General features: G+C 33.5%; 1 protein-coding gene across 8 annotated transcripts in view; it reads right to left on the reverse strand.

Moving 5' to 3' along the window:
• The window catches only part of LOC149805869 (coiled-coil domain-containing protein 154-like), a 170,542-nt gene that overhangs the window by 135,109 nt on the left and 19,110 nt on the right, over nt 1-16,323 (reverse strand). For 7 of the 8 annotated variants that reach the window (XM_089950597.1, XM_089950595.1, XM_089950591.1 and 4 more), the window contains one exon: nt 3,172-3,666. In XM_089950597.1, coding sequence (XP_089806723.1) covers nt 3,172-3,666 — 495 coding nt within the window. Of the gene's footprint in view, nt 1-3,171; nt 3,667-11,548; nt 11,771-16,323 lie in introns of those variants that run through there. The other variant, XM_089950596.1, reaches the window with a different exon arrangement.

Below are 16,323 nucleotides of genomic sequence, written 5' to 3' on the forward strand. Positions count from 1 at the left end.
GTCAAGTCAAATCAAACTGCAAGCAACAAAGATCCATGTTGTGCCATAACATAATGCACCTGCAGATCAGGGTGTATGTTGTTTGTTCTAGTGATTACTCCTAGCAAACTGCATAGACCCAGATCAGCCAGCACATTATGAACAAGCAGATCTGGGTCTGTGCAGTTTGCAGTTGCACTTGTCTTATAAGTGAGTATTTCCAGTATAACTTCCACTGAATCTTACAGTAAACAAAGAATCTTTTTATGTACAGTATTTATATATTTTTTATTCATAAATATTTTTACAATTTATGAACTTAACACCTATTATGTAAAAGATACAATTTTGTTTTGTTTTTTTAACATTGGAGAATTGTAAATTTGCAGGTCACCTTTTCTAATCCATGGAAACCATGACATCAAAAGTTAAACAATCAATGTTTGCTTCATTTAAATACAAAATGTACTGAAAGCAAAACAGAGCAAATTTATTTGTTACTTCTCAATGACTTGAAATTTTATTAATTTAGTGCCAGTGAGAATAACATTGTTTGCAGCTTATATGTCATTGCACGTCTAATCGATTACCATATATACTCACTTATGAGTTAAGTTTAATTGCAAACCACTTAGACCCAGATCTGCCATCACATAATGCACCAGCAGATCTGGGTCTATGCAGTTTGTTAGGACTAATCAGTACAACAAGAAAACAGACCCTAAATAGTTGGATCCATTTAGCAAAGGCAGATCAGCGTCAATGTTGTCTGCAGCTAAACTCTGTCTGTATGTGAATATATGTAACTCTAATAACTTCTGATGTCATATATCATACAGAATCACCACTCCGGTGGCCTAGTGGTTAAAGTGTCCACCTCGGATGCGGGAGGTCATGGGTTCAATCCCCAGCCGGGTCATACCAAAGACTTACAAAAATGGTACTAACAGCTTCCTCGCTTGGTGCTCAGCATTATGAGGTTAGTGTTAGGACTGGTCAGCCTGGTGTCAGGATAATGTGACTGGGTGGGACATCAAGCTACATGTCTGCGACATGATGCCCCAGTGCTAGACATCACTATAAACTGTCACACTGCAGACATCATAGCGATATGACTGAAAAATTTTTAGATCTATGTTATTAAAAAAAAATCCAAATCCAAATCATACAGAATCTAAATTGATATTCATGTTTCCAGTGAGAAAAAAGTAGCAATATAATCAAATCAGAATATCTGATAAACAGATAAAGGTACACTCATTTCTAGAGGAGAAATGATATACCTGTGCTGCATATCAATATGATACACGATACACAGCCTTTGAAACAATACATTATCAACTATGGTCTTTCCATCTTTGGATTCCAGGTAAGCAAGTGGAAGTTGGTGTCCTTTTATGTGATTTACTGGTTGTATTTCTAGTTTGCAGGTTAGACAGACTTATACTTATTATGTATTTAAAAGCCATTCTTATCAATGAAAAGATAACAAAAATGCTATCATACAAACCACCTGTCAGTTGTCAGTGGTCTTTATTCAACATTTTAGGCCATTTAAGGCTGCTCCATTTGGTCAGATGCAGGACTCACTTAGACACCAGACTAAGGTATTTTGATCAAAGAAATATCTTTACTTCTTAATTAATTTCCAGTCTTATTTATTCTGTTTGTCTTACTTCAGATACTGAATCTGGAAATATAGTTTTTGTAGCATATCATCCCACACTAACTTGTTTGAGAAAAACTAAAATCGTATCCTTATTTTAAATTGTCTGTATTTTAATTTGGCTTGGTATTGTGTCTTTTCCACTTCTGCTGAAAGAGCTATTGACTAGCATACTGTCTGGTTTTTTGCTCATCCAGCATGTACATCAGACTCATTTCAAAACACCATCTGCAGGCTCAAAATCACTCACTGGTTTCTCCATAAAAACTTTCCCAGTTCCAATAATCTGATATACTTCATAACTTTGAAAATCACTGCCATCAAAACTATCATCAGCCAGTATTTGCTACACAAAATCGTCACCTAAAGTCGAGCCAAGCTGGGAATCAGACATTTTGGGTTTTCTAAGTAGCCCGTATTTTATACACACATTGGTAAAACTTCCTTCGTGAAAGGTTCAAACTACAAATAATACTTGTTCCTAGGGACAATGTGTCAATCAAATTTAGTTCAGCCATTCATGTTGTGTGAATAGCAATGCAAATGGCAAGTTTCAGGTCAAAATTTCATCAATGCTGTATTTTCATCTCATCTGACAGCAGATTCAAGACATAACGAATGTAATACTTTCACTTTCTGAGAAAATAAATCATCTCTCTATCAATTTCGTACAGGTATGGTTCCACCTAAGGGCATTTAATTTAGCTAGACCAGCTAGTAAACAGCTAACCGATGCCAACAACATACAGTGTAGGCGAATTCCAACTTTCTGATAGGCAACTGGTTCTGACCCTTTACCCCAAAATAAATGTCCAAATATTGAAAATAGGATGGCAAGGGTCATAGGAAACTGGGACAACTTCATGCTGAAAACACTGCTGGATAAAATAATTATCTTATGAACCACGTCACTTTGGTGTTCATCTGTAGAAGGCAAGCTAGTGTTGTCAAGTCTTTTTCATTTTTACTGACAACAAGTGCCTGTGCCTGCAACATCTGTCTCAGATCAATTCTCAATTTAAAGAATATTATTGACAACTGCTGATGATTCAAATAATTTTCAAATGGTAAAAGTCATTTTGAATTGATTTTCCACCTCTCATATTGATATATATATCGGTACAGCAAAAGCACTGATACATCAATATATCGATAAATCTTTTCACCCCATCTCATTTCAAATGAAATTTGTGAAGAATTTTTAATAAATCATATAATTATGTAAAGAACCTTGGTGAGCCAAAATTGGAATTATTTGACAAGCTTCATAAAATTTATTTTAAATAAACACAAATTTAAGACTCAATATTTTAAATGGCAAAGAATAAATGTCCATAAATAAAATTAAAAAATACTCTGTGAAGTTACAAAGAGGTACCTTCAGCATTATGTCTGTGCCATATATATATATATATATATATATATATATATATATATATATATATATCATGACACCTTTTGTAGCATCTTGAGGTATTATGGAATGTGTATATTATGAAAGAAATATATGATATAATGCTACTAACCGTTGTGCATGGACATCCTTCTTGGCCTCAATTTCCTTCTGGTTACTGTACACTGCCTGTTCCATGCTCTTGGTATGTGAGTACAAGTTTGACAGAGCTGACTTCTCCTCCACAATTTTGTCCTCTGTTTCCTGAATCCTCTTTGACAAATGAGAAATGATTTCATTACTAAGCTTTATTGCTGTTTCTAACTGTCTTCTTGCCTCACGTTCCTCTATTAAAATTTCTTCACTTCTCTTTGTGTTGTTTTTCAAGTCAGTTTGAAGACGAAGCACTTCCTCCAACAAGGCACGGTTAGACCTTTCAGATACACTGAGACGTATCTCAACCTGACGCACTCGCTCATCCGTGTCATAATCCATGCCACCTTGGAATCCAAACCGCGGACTAGATTTTTCCTTTCCTCGGTTGACGGGTACAAGCTGGTTTTCAGCATTTGGTTGTGGTGACCCAATCTGAGGTAGTTGACCATACTTGGAAGGAAATGGCGGTGGCCTGAAATCACAAAGTTTTAACTCCAGGATGATATTAAAGACATTATTATACAATATCATTTTATATATAGCTGATGACATCAAAAATATACAAAGTGTATTTCATGCTTTCTAAACCATTAATATTTTTATTAATTGAATAAAGTACTAAACATGATACATGTAATTTCTTTGTCATGTGTATACACATAGAATTATACATAAATAACTGGAATCTATTCATGTGTCGCTATTTTTTTATGAACCTTCAAAATCAATCTTCTAAATTCATGTACTCATTGTGACTCTCAGAAACAAAATGATATGGATCACTGATAAATATCGGATACCAATGTAATACCTTAAATTGTTACTTGTAAATATTTTCTCTGCACATTGCAACATCTTTAAAATTGATAATAGTATAAATCATTATTCATTAAGTTTTTTAACTCAGCCAGGCACTGGAAATAAAGAACAGAGTAGATATTCATATAAATATCTTATACTCTGCAATAACTTATTTCAAAAACCAGATGTCATGACCTGTTTGCAAATATATCAATTCCTTATTAATGGTCATTGGAGAACATGTGCTTTCAAAATTCTTGCAGTAGTGACTATGACAATTTTTATATTGCACTTGTGACTCTACAAACAAGCAGGCAATAAAGTAAAACCTGCCTTAAATGGCACCTTCATACAAGGAACATGTGTCTAGAACACTTTCTGGAATTGTTTAATTAAAAAATCCTTTAAAAGCTGTCTTGTATATAAAAGAATACCTGCTCATAAATGAATTCAAAGGAATCACCTGGAAAATGTGTATATGTGCCCTGTATATAAAGTACATGTCATAAAGAACACTTAGAATTCCCAAGAAGTATCCTTATAAGTATTGGAGGTAACATCTGTCAATAAACTGAATTCTCAGGAATCTCCAAAGTCTAAAAATGTGTAAAAAATGCAGTTAACACCAACAAATCAGAAACACCCAAAAATGAGAACTGTGCATGAATACTGATGAAATCTTAAAGCAGCAAAAACAACTGAAAATGTCCTCAGTTTAAACTAAGATATAAAAATTTAGGTTTACAGTGAAAAATTCTCTAAGTTTTAAATGATGTTAAAAAACAGCATTAAAGTATTCTGCTGAGGTAATCAATACACTGTATCCAAAACTATTCAGTGATCTTCACCATTGTTCTACAACACTGGAAAAAATGATCTTACACATGAAGAAAATTAAAACATGTTTCCTATTCTCTGACTGTCCTTTGTATATTGGCTTCACTGTACTATATTAGGTTCACATATGCAGTGGTTTCATTTTGGCTGCAGTGATTGAAATTGTAAAAGGCACAAAAATTATTTTACATCCATGCATGAAAACCATACTAAATTTGGCTCCACAGACTTATGCAGTAGTATGAACAAAGGAAAGACAATTCCAAAGGTAAAAATTGAGAAATTTTCATCAAGGCAAATATTTCTAACAGACCCAGAATTGTTTGAACACAAGAATAAATTACATACACATAACTTGTATATATCCCATAGTGATCAAGACAGTGTTTTTTCCTCTTCCCAAATTGTGTCCCTATTTTCCAACAGGTAATGTGTCAAAATAATACAATGGCCCATCATTCTGTTAAATGTGTGTGTGTGGGTGTGTGGGCGTGCGTTTTGGATTTTAAACATAGCTTAACAATTTTTCAGTCATACCACTAAGATATATGCAGTGTGGCAGTTTATAGTGATGTCTAGCACTGAATTAGTCTAAAGTACACTATCCATAGCAGCTATTAAAATAGGGAAAATGAATTTTGCCAGACTAGACAAAACCAGCTTCTGAAAGTGCAATGAATGAATTACCAAATATATAAAACGTAAAAAAAAGTTATTGGCTCTTTTTTATACAATTTACCTCTGAAGTTCAGGAAGTGAAAATGACCAAGTGGAGCTAGCACTTTTTGAAAGGTGCACATCTGGAGTAAGACCTAGCTGTATACTCTATAACCCATATTACACCCATCAATTATACACCAAAATAAAGGGAATTAAAGGTTCTTTGAATTATACCTAAGATATACAAGGTCTTTTATGAATAGCCAGTATAACCAGTGAGGAAAGCTGGAGAAATTCTTTTTCTTTAAAATTCTAACCCTATGCAAAATGGGTGCCACCAATAATACAAAGGCCCATAACTCTATTTAGCATGATTTAATGTGTCATAGTAATACAAAGGCCCATCATTTTATTTAGCATGATTTAATGTTTCATAATAATAATACAAAGGCCCATAACTCTATTTAGCATGATTTAATGTGTCATAGTAATACAAAGGCCCATCACTTTATTTAGCATGATTTAATGTTTCATAATAATAATACAAAGGCCCATAACTCTATTTAGCATGATTTAATGTGTCATAGTAATACAAAGGCCCATCATTTTATTTAGCATGATTTAATGTTTCATAATAATAATACAAAGGCCCATCACTTTATTTAGCATGATTTAATGTTTCATATAATAATACAAAGGCCCATTACTCTATTTTCCAAGAGCTACTGCATCAAGTTAATAAAAAGGCCAATGTCATTTCTCAACTTTCTAAAACAAAATCTGCAAGTGTACTCTTGATGCAAACATAAATATTTTAAATATTTTACTCTTTCATTTAAATTCCATATCATTTTCACTATATTATAATAAATCAACACTATGGCTGTAGTAACTAAATATTCTAATAGAAAACTACATCAAAAATGCTACAACTGAAATTTTCTTATAAACATAATCTGAGTTAAATCTAATATTGATTACATGGTAGCCATGTTAATTCCAAAATAAGTCGATACCATTTTACAGTCATGATACAAAACAATAAAAATGAGACTGGCATGGACAATTATACAAAAATATTTGGAAAAAGAATCTAATTCCTGTTTTAATGTTTTTTGTCCTGCCATAAAAATTTAAGTTGTGGTGAACAGCAGTAAAACCTGTGACAGCACTTCTGAATCAAAGACATACCTGATTTTGTTTTCATCTGATTGCTGAGCCATGACACCTCTACTGAATATTCTGTACCAATATACAATACCTGACACATGTATACAAAACAAGACAGCCTACCTGTGGAAAATTCATCTCTGATAAAGGCATATTTTGTAACTACTCCATGTTCATTTATCGGAAAATGTCTTTTGATATTTCAAATACAATGGGATTGTGCTCTTTTCATTGATTTTTTTTAAGAATGGCGTTTCCATGTTGTTGCACAGTTATGGAGAATAAACATTTTACACATCATGATCTATTGATTATAGGTGTATAATTCCATATGTTAGCACAAATGAATTTAATTTTCATTTACTTCCCACTACATGCAAGCCGTGACTATATTCCTTAGAAGTAGAAAGAAGACATATAACAAATCGAGGTTAATGAAAATATAAAAGTAGCTATGTCATCATATATGAATAAAGCATTGATGCTGGCAATGTAAAGCAAATGAAGGTGATAATGTTAATATCTGAATGAACCATAGGTTTTACCAGTTGTAATGATGATATAATTAACAACTGTCAACAGAATTTTTCCCGAACTGCATATATTATATTTGCAGATTTGTGGACATACTGACAGTTAGTGGATTTCGTAAAGTTTCTTTAATTTTATTGATTTATCTCTGTGCTGTCTTTCTAAAACTATCATAATGTAAAATCCTAAAACACAATACAAAGATTGATATTCAACCTTATGACAGATTCCATGTAAACCAAGCTTAGGTATATACCTATACAAATTAATTACATTTAAACCATTGGACAGGTAGCATGTAAAGATAGACTTAATCAAGACCATGCTAGGCAGCATTTAATAGACTACATGCAAACCAAGATACACAGTATGTAATAGATTACACCTATACCATATCAGGCAATATGTAATAGATTACATCTATACCATATCAGGCAGTATGTAATAGATTACATCTATACCATATCAGGCAGTATGTAATAGATTACATTTATACCATATCAGGCAGTATGTAATAGATTACATCTATACCATATCAGGCAGTATGTAATAGATTACACCTACATCATATCAGGCATTATGTAATAGATTACATCTATACCATATCAGGAAGTATCATTACAGTAATAGATTACATGTAAACTATGTTAGATTGCCTGTCACATCTAGGCCTGGAAGATAATATATTTATAGGTTACTGCATTTGTATGGGAAATATGAACGATTTTTTCGGATGGAATACTGCACAACCTTGGGTGTGCAGTATATCCATCAAACGAAATGAGTTCATATTTTCACATACAAATGCAGTAACCTTTTTTATATGCTCATTTTCTTATTCTACCTAATGCTTAAATATATAAACAAAATACACTACAAGAAACAAAGTAAATGAATGCATGCCGTATTTCAAACTAAATACATAAGCGCAGATTCATCATTATACAACAACAACATTATTAATGCGCACATAACTATGCCCAGATAAATTTGAACTTGTCGCATGTTAGACATAAGTTTCTAAAGAAAATGACATTTTTGTCTACTTAAAATTGAAATTTGGAGTCATATTGTGAATGAATGCGCATTGCAACAAGTTTTCCATTTGATCTGGAATGAATAGATTTTGGTATTTTTGTCGATTCAACAAAATTTCATGATTATGGACTGGATTCATCTGTGCAAATTGTACATGAAATACATCCGACTGAAGTAGCACAGGAGAAGCGTGTTAACATCTGCAAGTGTGTTTGTTCTGTCACTGACTATTCAAAATCATAATGTGGGAAAAATATGAAGTCTTTCAATTGCAATTATCAAAAAGACGCTATGGAATTTAATGTTTATTTCATTTTGAGTGCAGTAAGGAGGATGTAATTGCACTTGGAATATAGTCAAAATTACAGTACAATTTCAAAATGTGTAATCAAGCTTGAGATCTCATGACATGGCTCACGTAATTCGGATTTGCAGAACTAAGAAAAGTACATTTTGAGGAAATTCAGGATGTAATACTGTAAGTATATTTTTGGCCATTCTTATTACCAGCTAAAGGAGACAGTTTATGCCTTGTAACTTGCATGTTATTTGTATGTACCAACCAATTTTATGAAATCTGGCATCTATCGCCAATATTCGAAACATTGTATCAAAAAAGTTAAAATGGAATGTAGCAAAGCAGCTGGTATGTAACAGTCCATGAAACATCTGCTTTAGTTCATTAAGAAACAAATTTAATCAACCAACACGTAAAGCGTCTGCTACATGATCAGAGTACATGATTTGTTTACAAAGTAGTTCTTAATACACTATTGGGCACACGTGTCCTGTGCGTGAGTGCAGTATGAAGGTGTGCAATATCATAAAATACTGAACGATTCTGACAATGTAAAGTTAACAGAGAAAAGAATGAGCATATAATAAAATATATTAGATGATGACAATCTAAGGCAGTATGTCATGAAGACCATGCAGTCTGGTATGTAATACCAGTAGATTACAGGCAGACCAAATTGCTAGGTAGCATGCATTTATAAACCATGCAGGCAGTATGTTAATGTAGACCATGCTATGTGGTATGTAACAGATTACATGTAAACCATGCTGAGCAGTATGTAATATAGACTATGCTTAAGGCAGTATGTATTACATGAAAACCATGCCAGCTTCAGGTAAGTATGTAAAGTAGACCATGCTAGGTATAAGTAGATATAATTGCATGTAAACTATGCTAGGCAGTATAAAACAGATCACATGTAGGTCATGCTAGGTTGCATGCAAAGACAAATTAAATGCAGACCATGCTAGATAGCATAGAAAGACAGATTACATGTAAACCATGCTAGGTAGTGTGTAAAGACAGATTACATGTAAACCATGCTAGGTAGTGTGTAAAGACAGATTACATGTGGACAATATTGCTAAATGGCATGTAAAGACAGATTGCATGTAAACCATGCTAGGTGGTGTGTAAAGACATATTATGTGTGGACCATGCTAGTTTAAGTATGTAAAGACAGATTACATGTGGACCATGCCAAATGGCATGTAAAGACAGATTACATGCAGACCATGCTAGGTTGCATTTAAAGACAGACTACATGTAGAGCAGGGGTATCAAACATGCAGCCGCAAAATGATTGGTGCCACAAGGTGTCAAGAGAGATAAAAAAAGGTGGTGTAGCCCTTGGGCCATCAAAAAACACCTAGTGCGGCCCTCAGAGTTTGAAACCTTGGATGGAGACCATGCTAGGTTGCATATAAAGCCAGACTACTTGCAGATTATGCTTGGTTACCTAATAAGCACCTAAAGATCATTGTGTTATGACTGAAGAAAGATATCTAAACATTTATTGATAATTTCTGGATGTTTGAAAAACAGGAATTCAAAGTGTAAGATTTTTTATGTATATATTTTTTATATTTTTTCAAATGATCTTGATTTTTCTGTCAGGTTCCTGTGATCCAGTTTCAATTTAAATTATTTTGTTCCTTCTAGCTATATTAGCAAGTAGCAAGACACTTGGCTTTTCTGTCATCACAAGAAATGCTGTCTCTTAGCATATGCTGAGGCATTTAACAGAGACTTCACAGAGCCACATGAAAGGTATGACTGAACCAAATGTGAGATAAAGCAAAATTATAATGGTTGTCCTTGAGCTGCTGACCTTCACATGGAGTTGTTTGCCAACCAAAGTCTCACTGCATTGTAAAATCTGCATGCAATCAAATATCTCATGGAAAATATGCAGACTGAGATAAAACATTGAGTCCTTCTCCTACCCTAGTAAATTATACTAATTGTATGAATGCAAGAAGGTCATGAGAAGAGGATACGAAAAGATCATGTATCCTGATGTACATGTAAGGTCATTTTAGATTGTCAACATAAATATGATTCCTAATTAATACAATATCATCATAAACACCAAAATACAAAATTATCACATCAAAAAATATCTGATTCCATTTCATACTAAGACAATTCTCCCTTTGAAATATTCTGCATGTAGATTCTGACACTGCCTATTTTAATGTAAATTAAAATCAAAAGCAAACAATAATTATTTCTACAAGAAGAACTATTTATTCCAGAAAATATTTGGTCTTTCTAATTACTGTGATATTCTTCCTGAAAATCCAATATTTATTTAATTTCTCTAAAGAAGATCTCCTTCAAACAATCATTAAACAATTTAGCCATTCATGTAACAGCTGTCCCTGAGCTTGTTATTTGTGTCATTATTCTATAATTGACATAATATGATAAAACTATAACTTATAACACAAATTTTTCTACATATGAAAGAAAAACTAGAAATGTGTTCAAAGAACATAAATGCCCTCTATTATGAAGTAAAATAGAATAAAAATTGCTTAAAGATGCAAAGTTACACTTGTTATATCTGGGCGTTAACTCTGTAAAAACGTCTAAAATGGACTTGACTGAGCTCTTTTTTACCAAACTGAATCTGAATCCATTTAGTACCAGTACTGTACTTTACATGTCTTACGTCAGGTAAGTTTTGATAATCTAGCAAGGAGATACTCTTAAATTAACCAGGGACCATAACTCAAAGCTAGCTAGAATAAAGTTCAAAATTTAAGCTCACATAAATGTTCTTAATAAGTCCATACCAAATTTGGTTTCTGAGTTCATGAAGTCGTTCAAAAGCCCCTTACCAAATTTGATTTTAATTCATGAAGTCCTTCAAATGTTATTATGTGGAAAAAATATTTGTAAAATCAGGACATATGGGTGTACATGGTTCACACTATATATGTCAAATGAAATTATATACAGTCTAGGAAAAAAAACAGACAGCTTGAGAAAAAAAAATTATGCTGTCACTTACCTTGACCTTGACATGATTTATGATGCTGATTACAGAGGTCCTAAGAACAAACCATTCTTGTCACTGTCATTAGTGATGGATAAATAAACATCAGAGTGTTCTTTTTAATAGTGCATCACCAGATACTTTCCCAACCATCCAACCACAATGATAACATTCCATTGTATCCATCAGTGATTACAAAAAACTAAGTCAGAGAATTAATTAATAACTTTCAAAATTAACCAACAGAACTTTTCTGATCAGTTCTAATATGTTGTCTGAACAACATTCTGATTGAACAAATAAAAGACAGCATGAAGAACTAGCCCTACCTAATGGGTGATCAGACATAAAGCCGATTCTGTCTTGCATAAGACAAAACTTTCAGTTGATAAGGCCATGCAAAGTAAGTGTGTTGTTTTGCTACCAGACTGAAAGAAAATTAAATACAGCTTTTGCCAAACAACAACATAAAACCATTCATGAAAAAGCAAAGTCATGCCTTTAAGCTACCATCCAGAAAATGGTACTCTCACTGTCAGGCTTAATAACTAGTGAATTATAATTTCATGGAATCATAAGTTCATGGTAGATTCCCTTTATCAAAGACTTGTTATAGCTTTACAAAATACAAGTTTTCCATCTTCAATTGTTTGCTTGCTCAGGAAAGTGGCAAACAACTTTGAATCTTTCCTCATTTTATGAAGTGAATGATGTCTCATGAAACATCATTAATTAGAACTTGGTCAAGAAAGGCTTGAAATGGCTGCTGTTTACTGATTTTAACTTTTTAAATTGGATCTACAAGGTATTGTTTGGGGAGAACATTTATCCTAGAGTTTAATTTCAAATTTCACAGAAAGCAGTCTAATTAAATCATATGTCAATGTTGCAGTCTTTAAATCAGTACAGAGTCAAGGGTGTGCAAACTATGGCCAACAGACCAGATCAAGCCCAAGACCTGATTTTATGGCTTCCTTACATCATAGGGTGTGGTTTTAAAATCACTTATTTGGCCCACACCTTGGAGGATGTTGCCCAGGCTGGGTTTATGTAATACTTCAGGAACAGTAGCTTAACGCAAGTGTAATACTGTATATACTCGCTTATAAGGTGAGCTCAAAAGCAAACTGCACAGACCCAGAGCTGCCATCGCATAATGCCCTGACAGATCTGGGTCTCTGCAGTTTGTTAGGAGTAATCATTAAAACAAGCAAAATATACCCTGATTTGCAGGCGCATTATGTTACATCAGATCAGGTCGTGGATCTTATTAGATACCATATATACTCTCTTATAAGTCGAGTCAAACTGAAAACAACAAAGATCCTGATCTGCCATAGCATAATGCACCTGCAGATTATGGTCTATGTTTGTTCTATTGATTACTCCTAACAAACTGCACAGATCCAGATCTGCTGGCATACTGTCGGACGACAGATCTGGGTCTGTGCAGATTGCAGTTGGAATCGACTTAAAAGCAACTATATATGATAGCTTAGTCATTCTTTAACTTAACAGCTTAATTAATTTTCTATAATTGTTACTCACTTTATTTAAACCATCATGCCTGGATTATACAAATCATATGTTACGATATGCTACTTTTTATTGCTTACATACCATATTATGACACAGAATATAAAGTATACGAGAATGTAAGGATGCAAATTTCTGTTGATCTATGAAGAACATATTAATCTGGGCCAGAGAACAATTAATTAGATTTATGGGGACAGGTGCTTGTTAAATCGCTATACTGCAATGATTTTTAATATCTGTTTTGGGACAGGAAGTGATTCTTAATTAAGCCCTCATTTACTTAACTGTTAGATGACTTGAAATGGGAAGGGTACCTTCAATTTTATATTGGAACTGTCAGATTCAAAAATTTTCAAATCTGTTGTTTGGAATTCTATAAGTCATGCTGACCGCAATTTTGGCAGCTAGTTATAAAAGGCGGTCAATATATTTACTCCTGATCAATTATGCTAAACAAGGGGCATGTTTCACACACAACTTTCTGGGTTTTAAATTGCCCCCATCAAAAAATCTAATCAGTCTACAATTTTCCTGCAAGAGTGAAAATTTATGGGACTCCGTGAGTAAATCTGGAAGAAACTCTCTCATAAAACATTGGTCAAAGGACCAGATGTCTGGAAAGTTGATGGACACAATTTTGGCAGTAGAAGCAAACAAAGCCTGAAAGCACGAGGAATTTGCGTCAATTTAATATAGTTTTTTTTTATACCAATATAATGATTTGCTTGAATTTAATTGTTTATATTTGCATGAATTTATTTGTTTACATCGATGGATCAATTCTCTTGAAATGAGTGTAACTGTGTTTGAGTTAATCTATTATCTACCCGAGTTCGTACAATGATCTTCTTTATATAAGTTTGAATAGTTGTTTGAATTTGTCGTCTTGATTGTTATAGTAATCTAAGAATTTCATGCATTACTTCAGTTGATATGAGTTACGAGAATCCGTTTGAATTCACCGATCATGATAAACACTTGAATGTGTGTATTCGCTGAAAATAATGTAGTTAAGACATGTAATGAATTTCATTCATTCGTTTGTGTAATTGAGATGAGAACGGAAACATTATGTCTCGTGTAAAGTTAATGGGAATCAGAAATGAAACAGCCATTAGGAAGTACATTAATCTTGTGAAACTAGGTTGTTTATGGTCTGCCATGTTTAGCTTGACCAGGCAGCCTTTTTTCTGTTTGAAATCCAATAGAACGATATATACATAAGAAGAGGGGAGTAATGATCTGTTTCCAGTAGGACAACTGACAGAATATTTAGGTTGCTCTGTGTCTATTATGAAAGTGGAAATAGCTCAATGGATGTATCCACGGACATATCCACTGAAGAATAACTGATGTATCTATGTACCTACTTATCCAAGTATCTACCTGTCACTTGCGTATCCACCTACCCACATAAAGTTTGAGGGCCCAAAAGAGGCGAGACAGTAGGGAGGTTGGAAAAGGGAAAAAGCAAATGGACCAAGAGGAACCACCATAGCAAAGTCGAAGACCAGAATAAGCAGGTTATGAAGTTGTACAAGGTACTGACTTTGATCTTTCACTCGATTATATGATGAACTAATTATACTATTTATCTATCATTTAATAACCAGATCAGCTATTTATATAAATATATTTGTGTTTGAAATTCAGTGAAAGATTTATTCCATAAATAAGTGTATCTTCCTAATGTAATGCATTATCCCAGTTGTTTACATAATTGATTAAATTCTTTTGTTTTTTTTTCATGTATGGGGGCTCATTTCATTCTATTCTATATATCTGCTCAGATCTCTATTTATTCCAACTATAATTTCACCACACTTTATTTTAATATTTACTCAATCGGGGCAACAATACCGAGGGCGATTACCCTCTAGATAACGATAGCCAAATAAAGGAGAACACCTTGTAAGAAGGTACAACCTCATAATACCACACCACCCGTAGCAACCACTACACAGAATAACGCTGACTCACTTATACTGCTGTACAATTTGGAGGTTTCCATGAACCCATTACAGCTAAATTTCACAAAGCCTGGATTTAAACTATTCCTATTAATAAAAACAAATATCTAAATTGTGATGGCCTATGGAAGGAACACGCCAAGGTGGATTGGTTTGCTTAAACAGTATGAGCAAACATACTACAGATATATGTAAACATTCTTCAAATAAGAGTATGCCTGAGAAACATGTGTACATAAAACATTAACTACCAGTCACACAACTCAATGTTTGACCTGTATTAGACTGATGTGGGATACCACAACTGGAATTCAAGGGAGATACTAATGTCAACAATAATAAGGCTGAAATTTTTAGAAAAACTAAAATTAGCAAACTGAGAAAGTAATAAATCTGAGATATTATGAAACATCTATTAAATGCTATAAAAAATGTTTCTGCCTCATAGTCAGTCCATTTTAACATGAAGAAACAAGAGAGTTCCTAAACTATTCTTACTGGTGTAATCAGTGATTGATAAATGAATACATCAGAATGACAGTTCTGATATCAGGATATTAAATACAAACTATTAAAATTTCTTAAACTTTATTAAAAATCATGTAATTTTTATATTCTTGACATAAACATCAGTAATAACCAGGTTATGATCTCTTAGAAAGTAAAATATGTAAAATAACTAATACAACATGTTTATTCACTTGCAACTTGTGGTAATTGGTCACAAACAACTAATAATTTTACAAGCTAAGGAACAAGTCTAGGTGTGGTAGAGTGTGTGTGTGTGATTTGGATTTTTAATGTATCTTTAACAATTTTTCAGTCATATCGCTATAATGTCTGCAGTGTGACAGATTATAGTGATGTCTAGCACTAGGGCATATTGCTGCAGACAAGTAGCATGATGTCCCACCCAGTCACATTATCCTGACACCAGGCCGACCAGTCCTAACATTAACCTCTTAATGCTGAGCGCCAAGCCAGGCAGCTTTTAGTACCATTTTTGTAAGTCTTTGGTATGACTTGGCCGGGGATCAAACCCACATTCTCCCGCATCAGAGGCAGACACTCTAACCACCAGGCCAAGGTGTTGTAGAGTAGTATATCTGTATTAAAGAAAATGAAGGTATATGATTGCCTATAATTAATTACCAGACTTCTAAACCATACATATTGGAGAGGAGGATGTGTATGGGTAAATTGTATGTGATAGAGGTTTAAACCGTTTTCATTGTATTGCTCTTGCCACACAGTTACTCTTGATTTAAATGGAGAGATCTC

The sequence above is a fragment of the Sinohyriopsis cumingii genome, chromosome 2 (genome assembly GCF_028554795.1).
Source record: "Sinohyriopsis cumingii isolate HCF-2022 chromosome 2, ASM2855479v2, whole genome shotgun sequence".
NCBI classification, from domain to species: Eukaryota; Metazoa; Mollusca; class Bivalvia; order Unionida; family Unionidae; genus Sinohyriopsis; species Sinohyriopsis cumingii.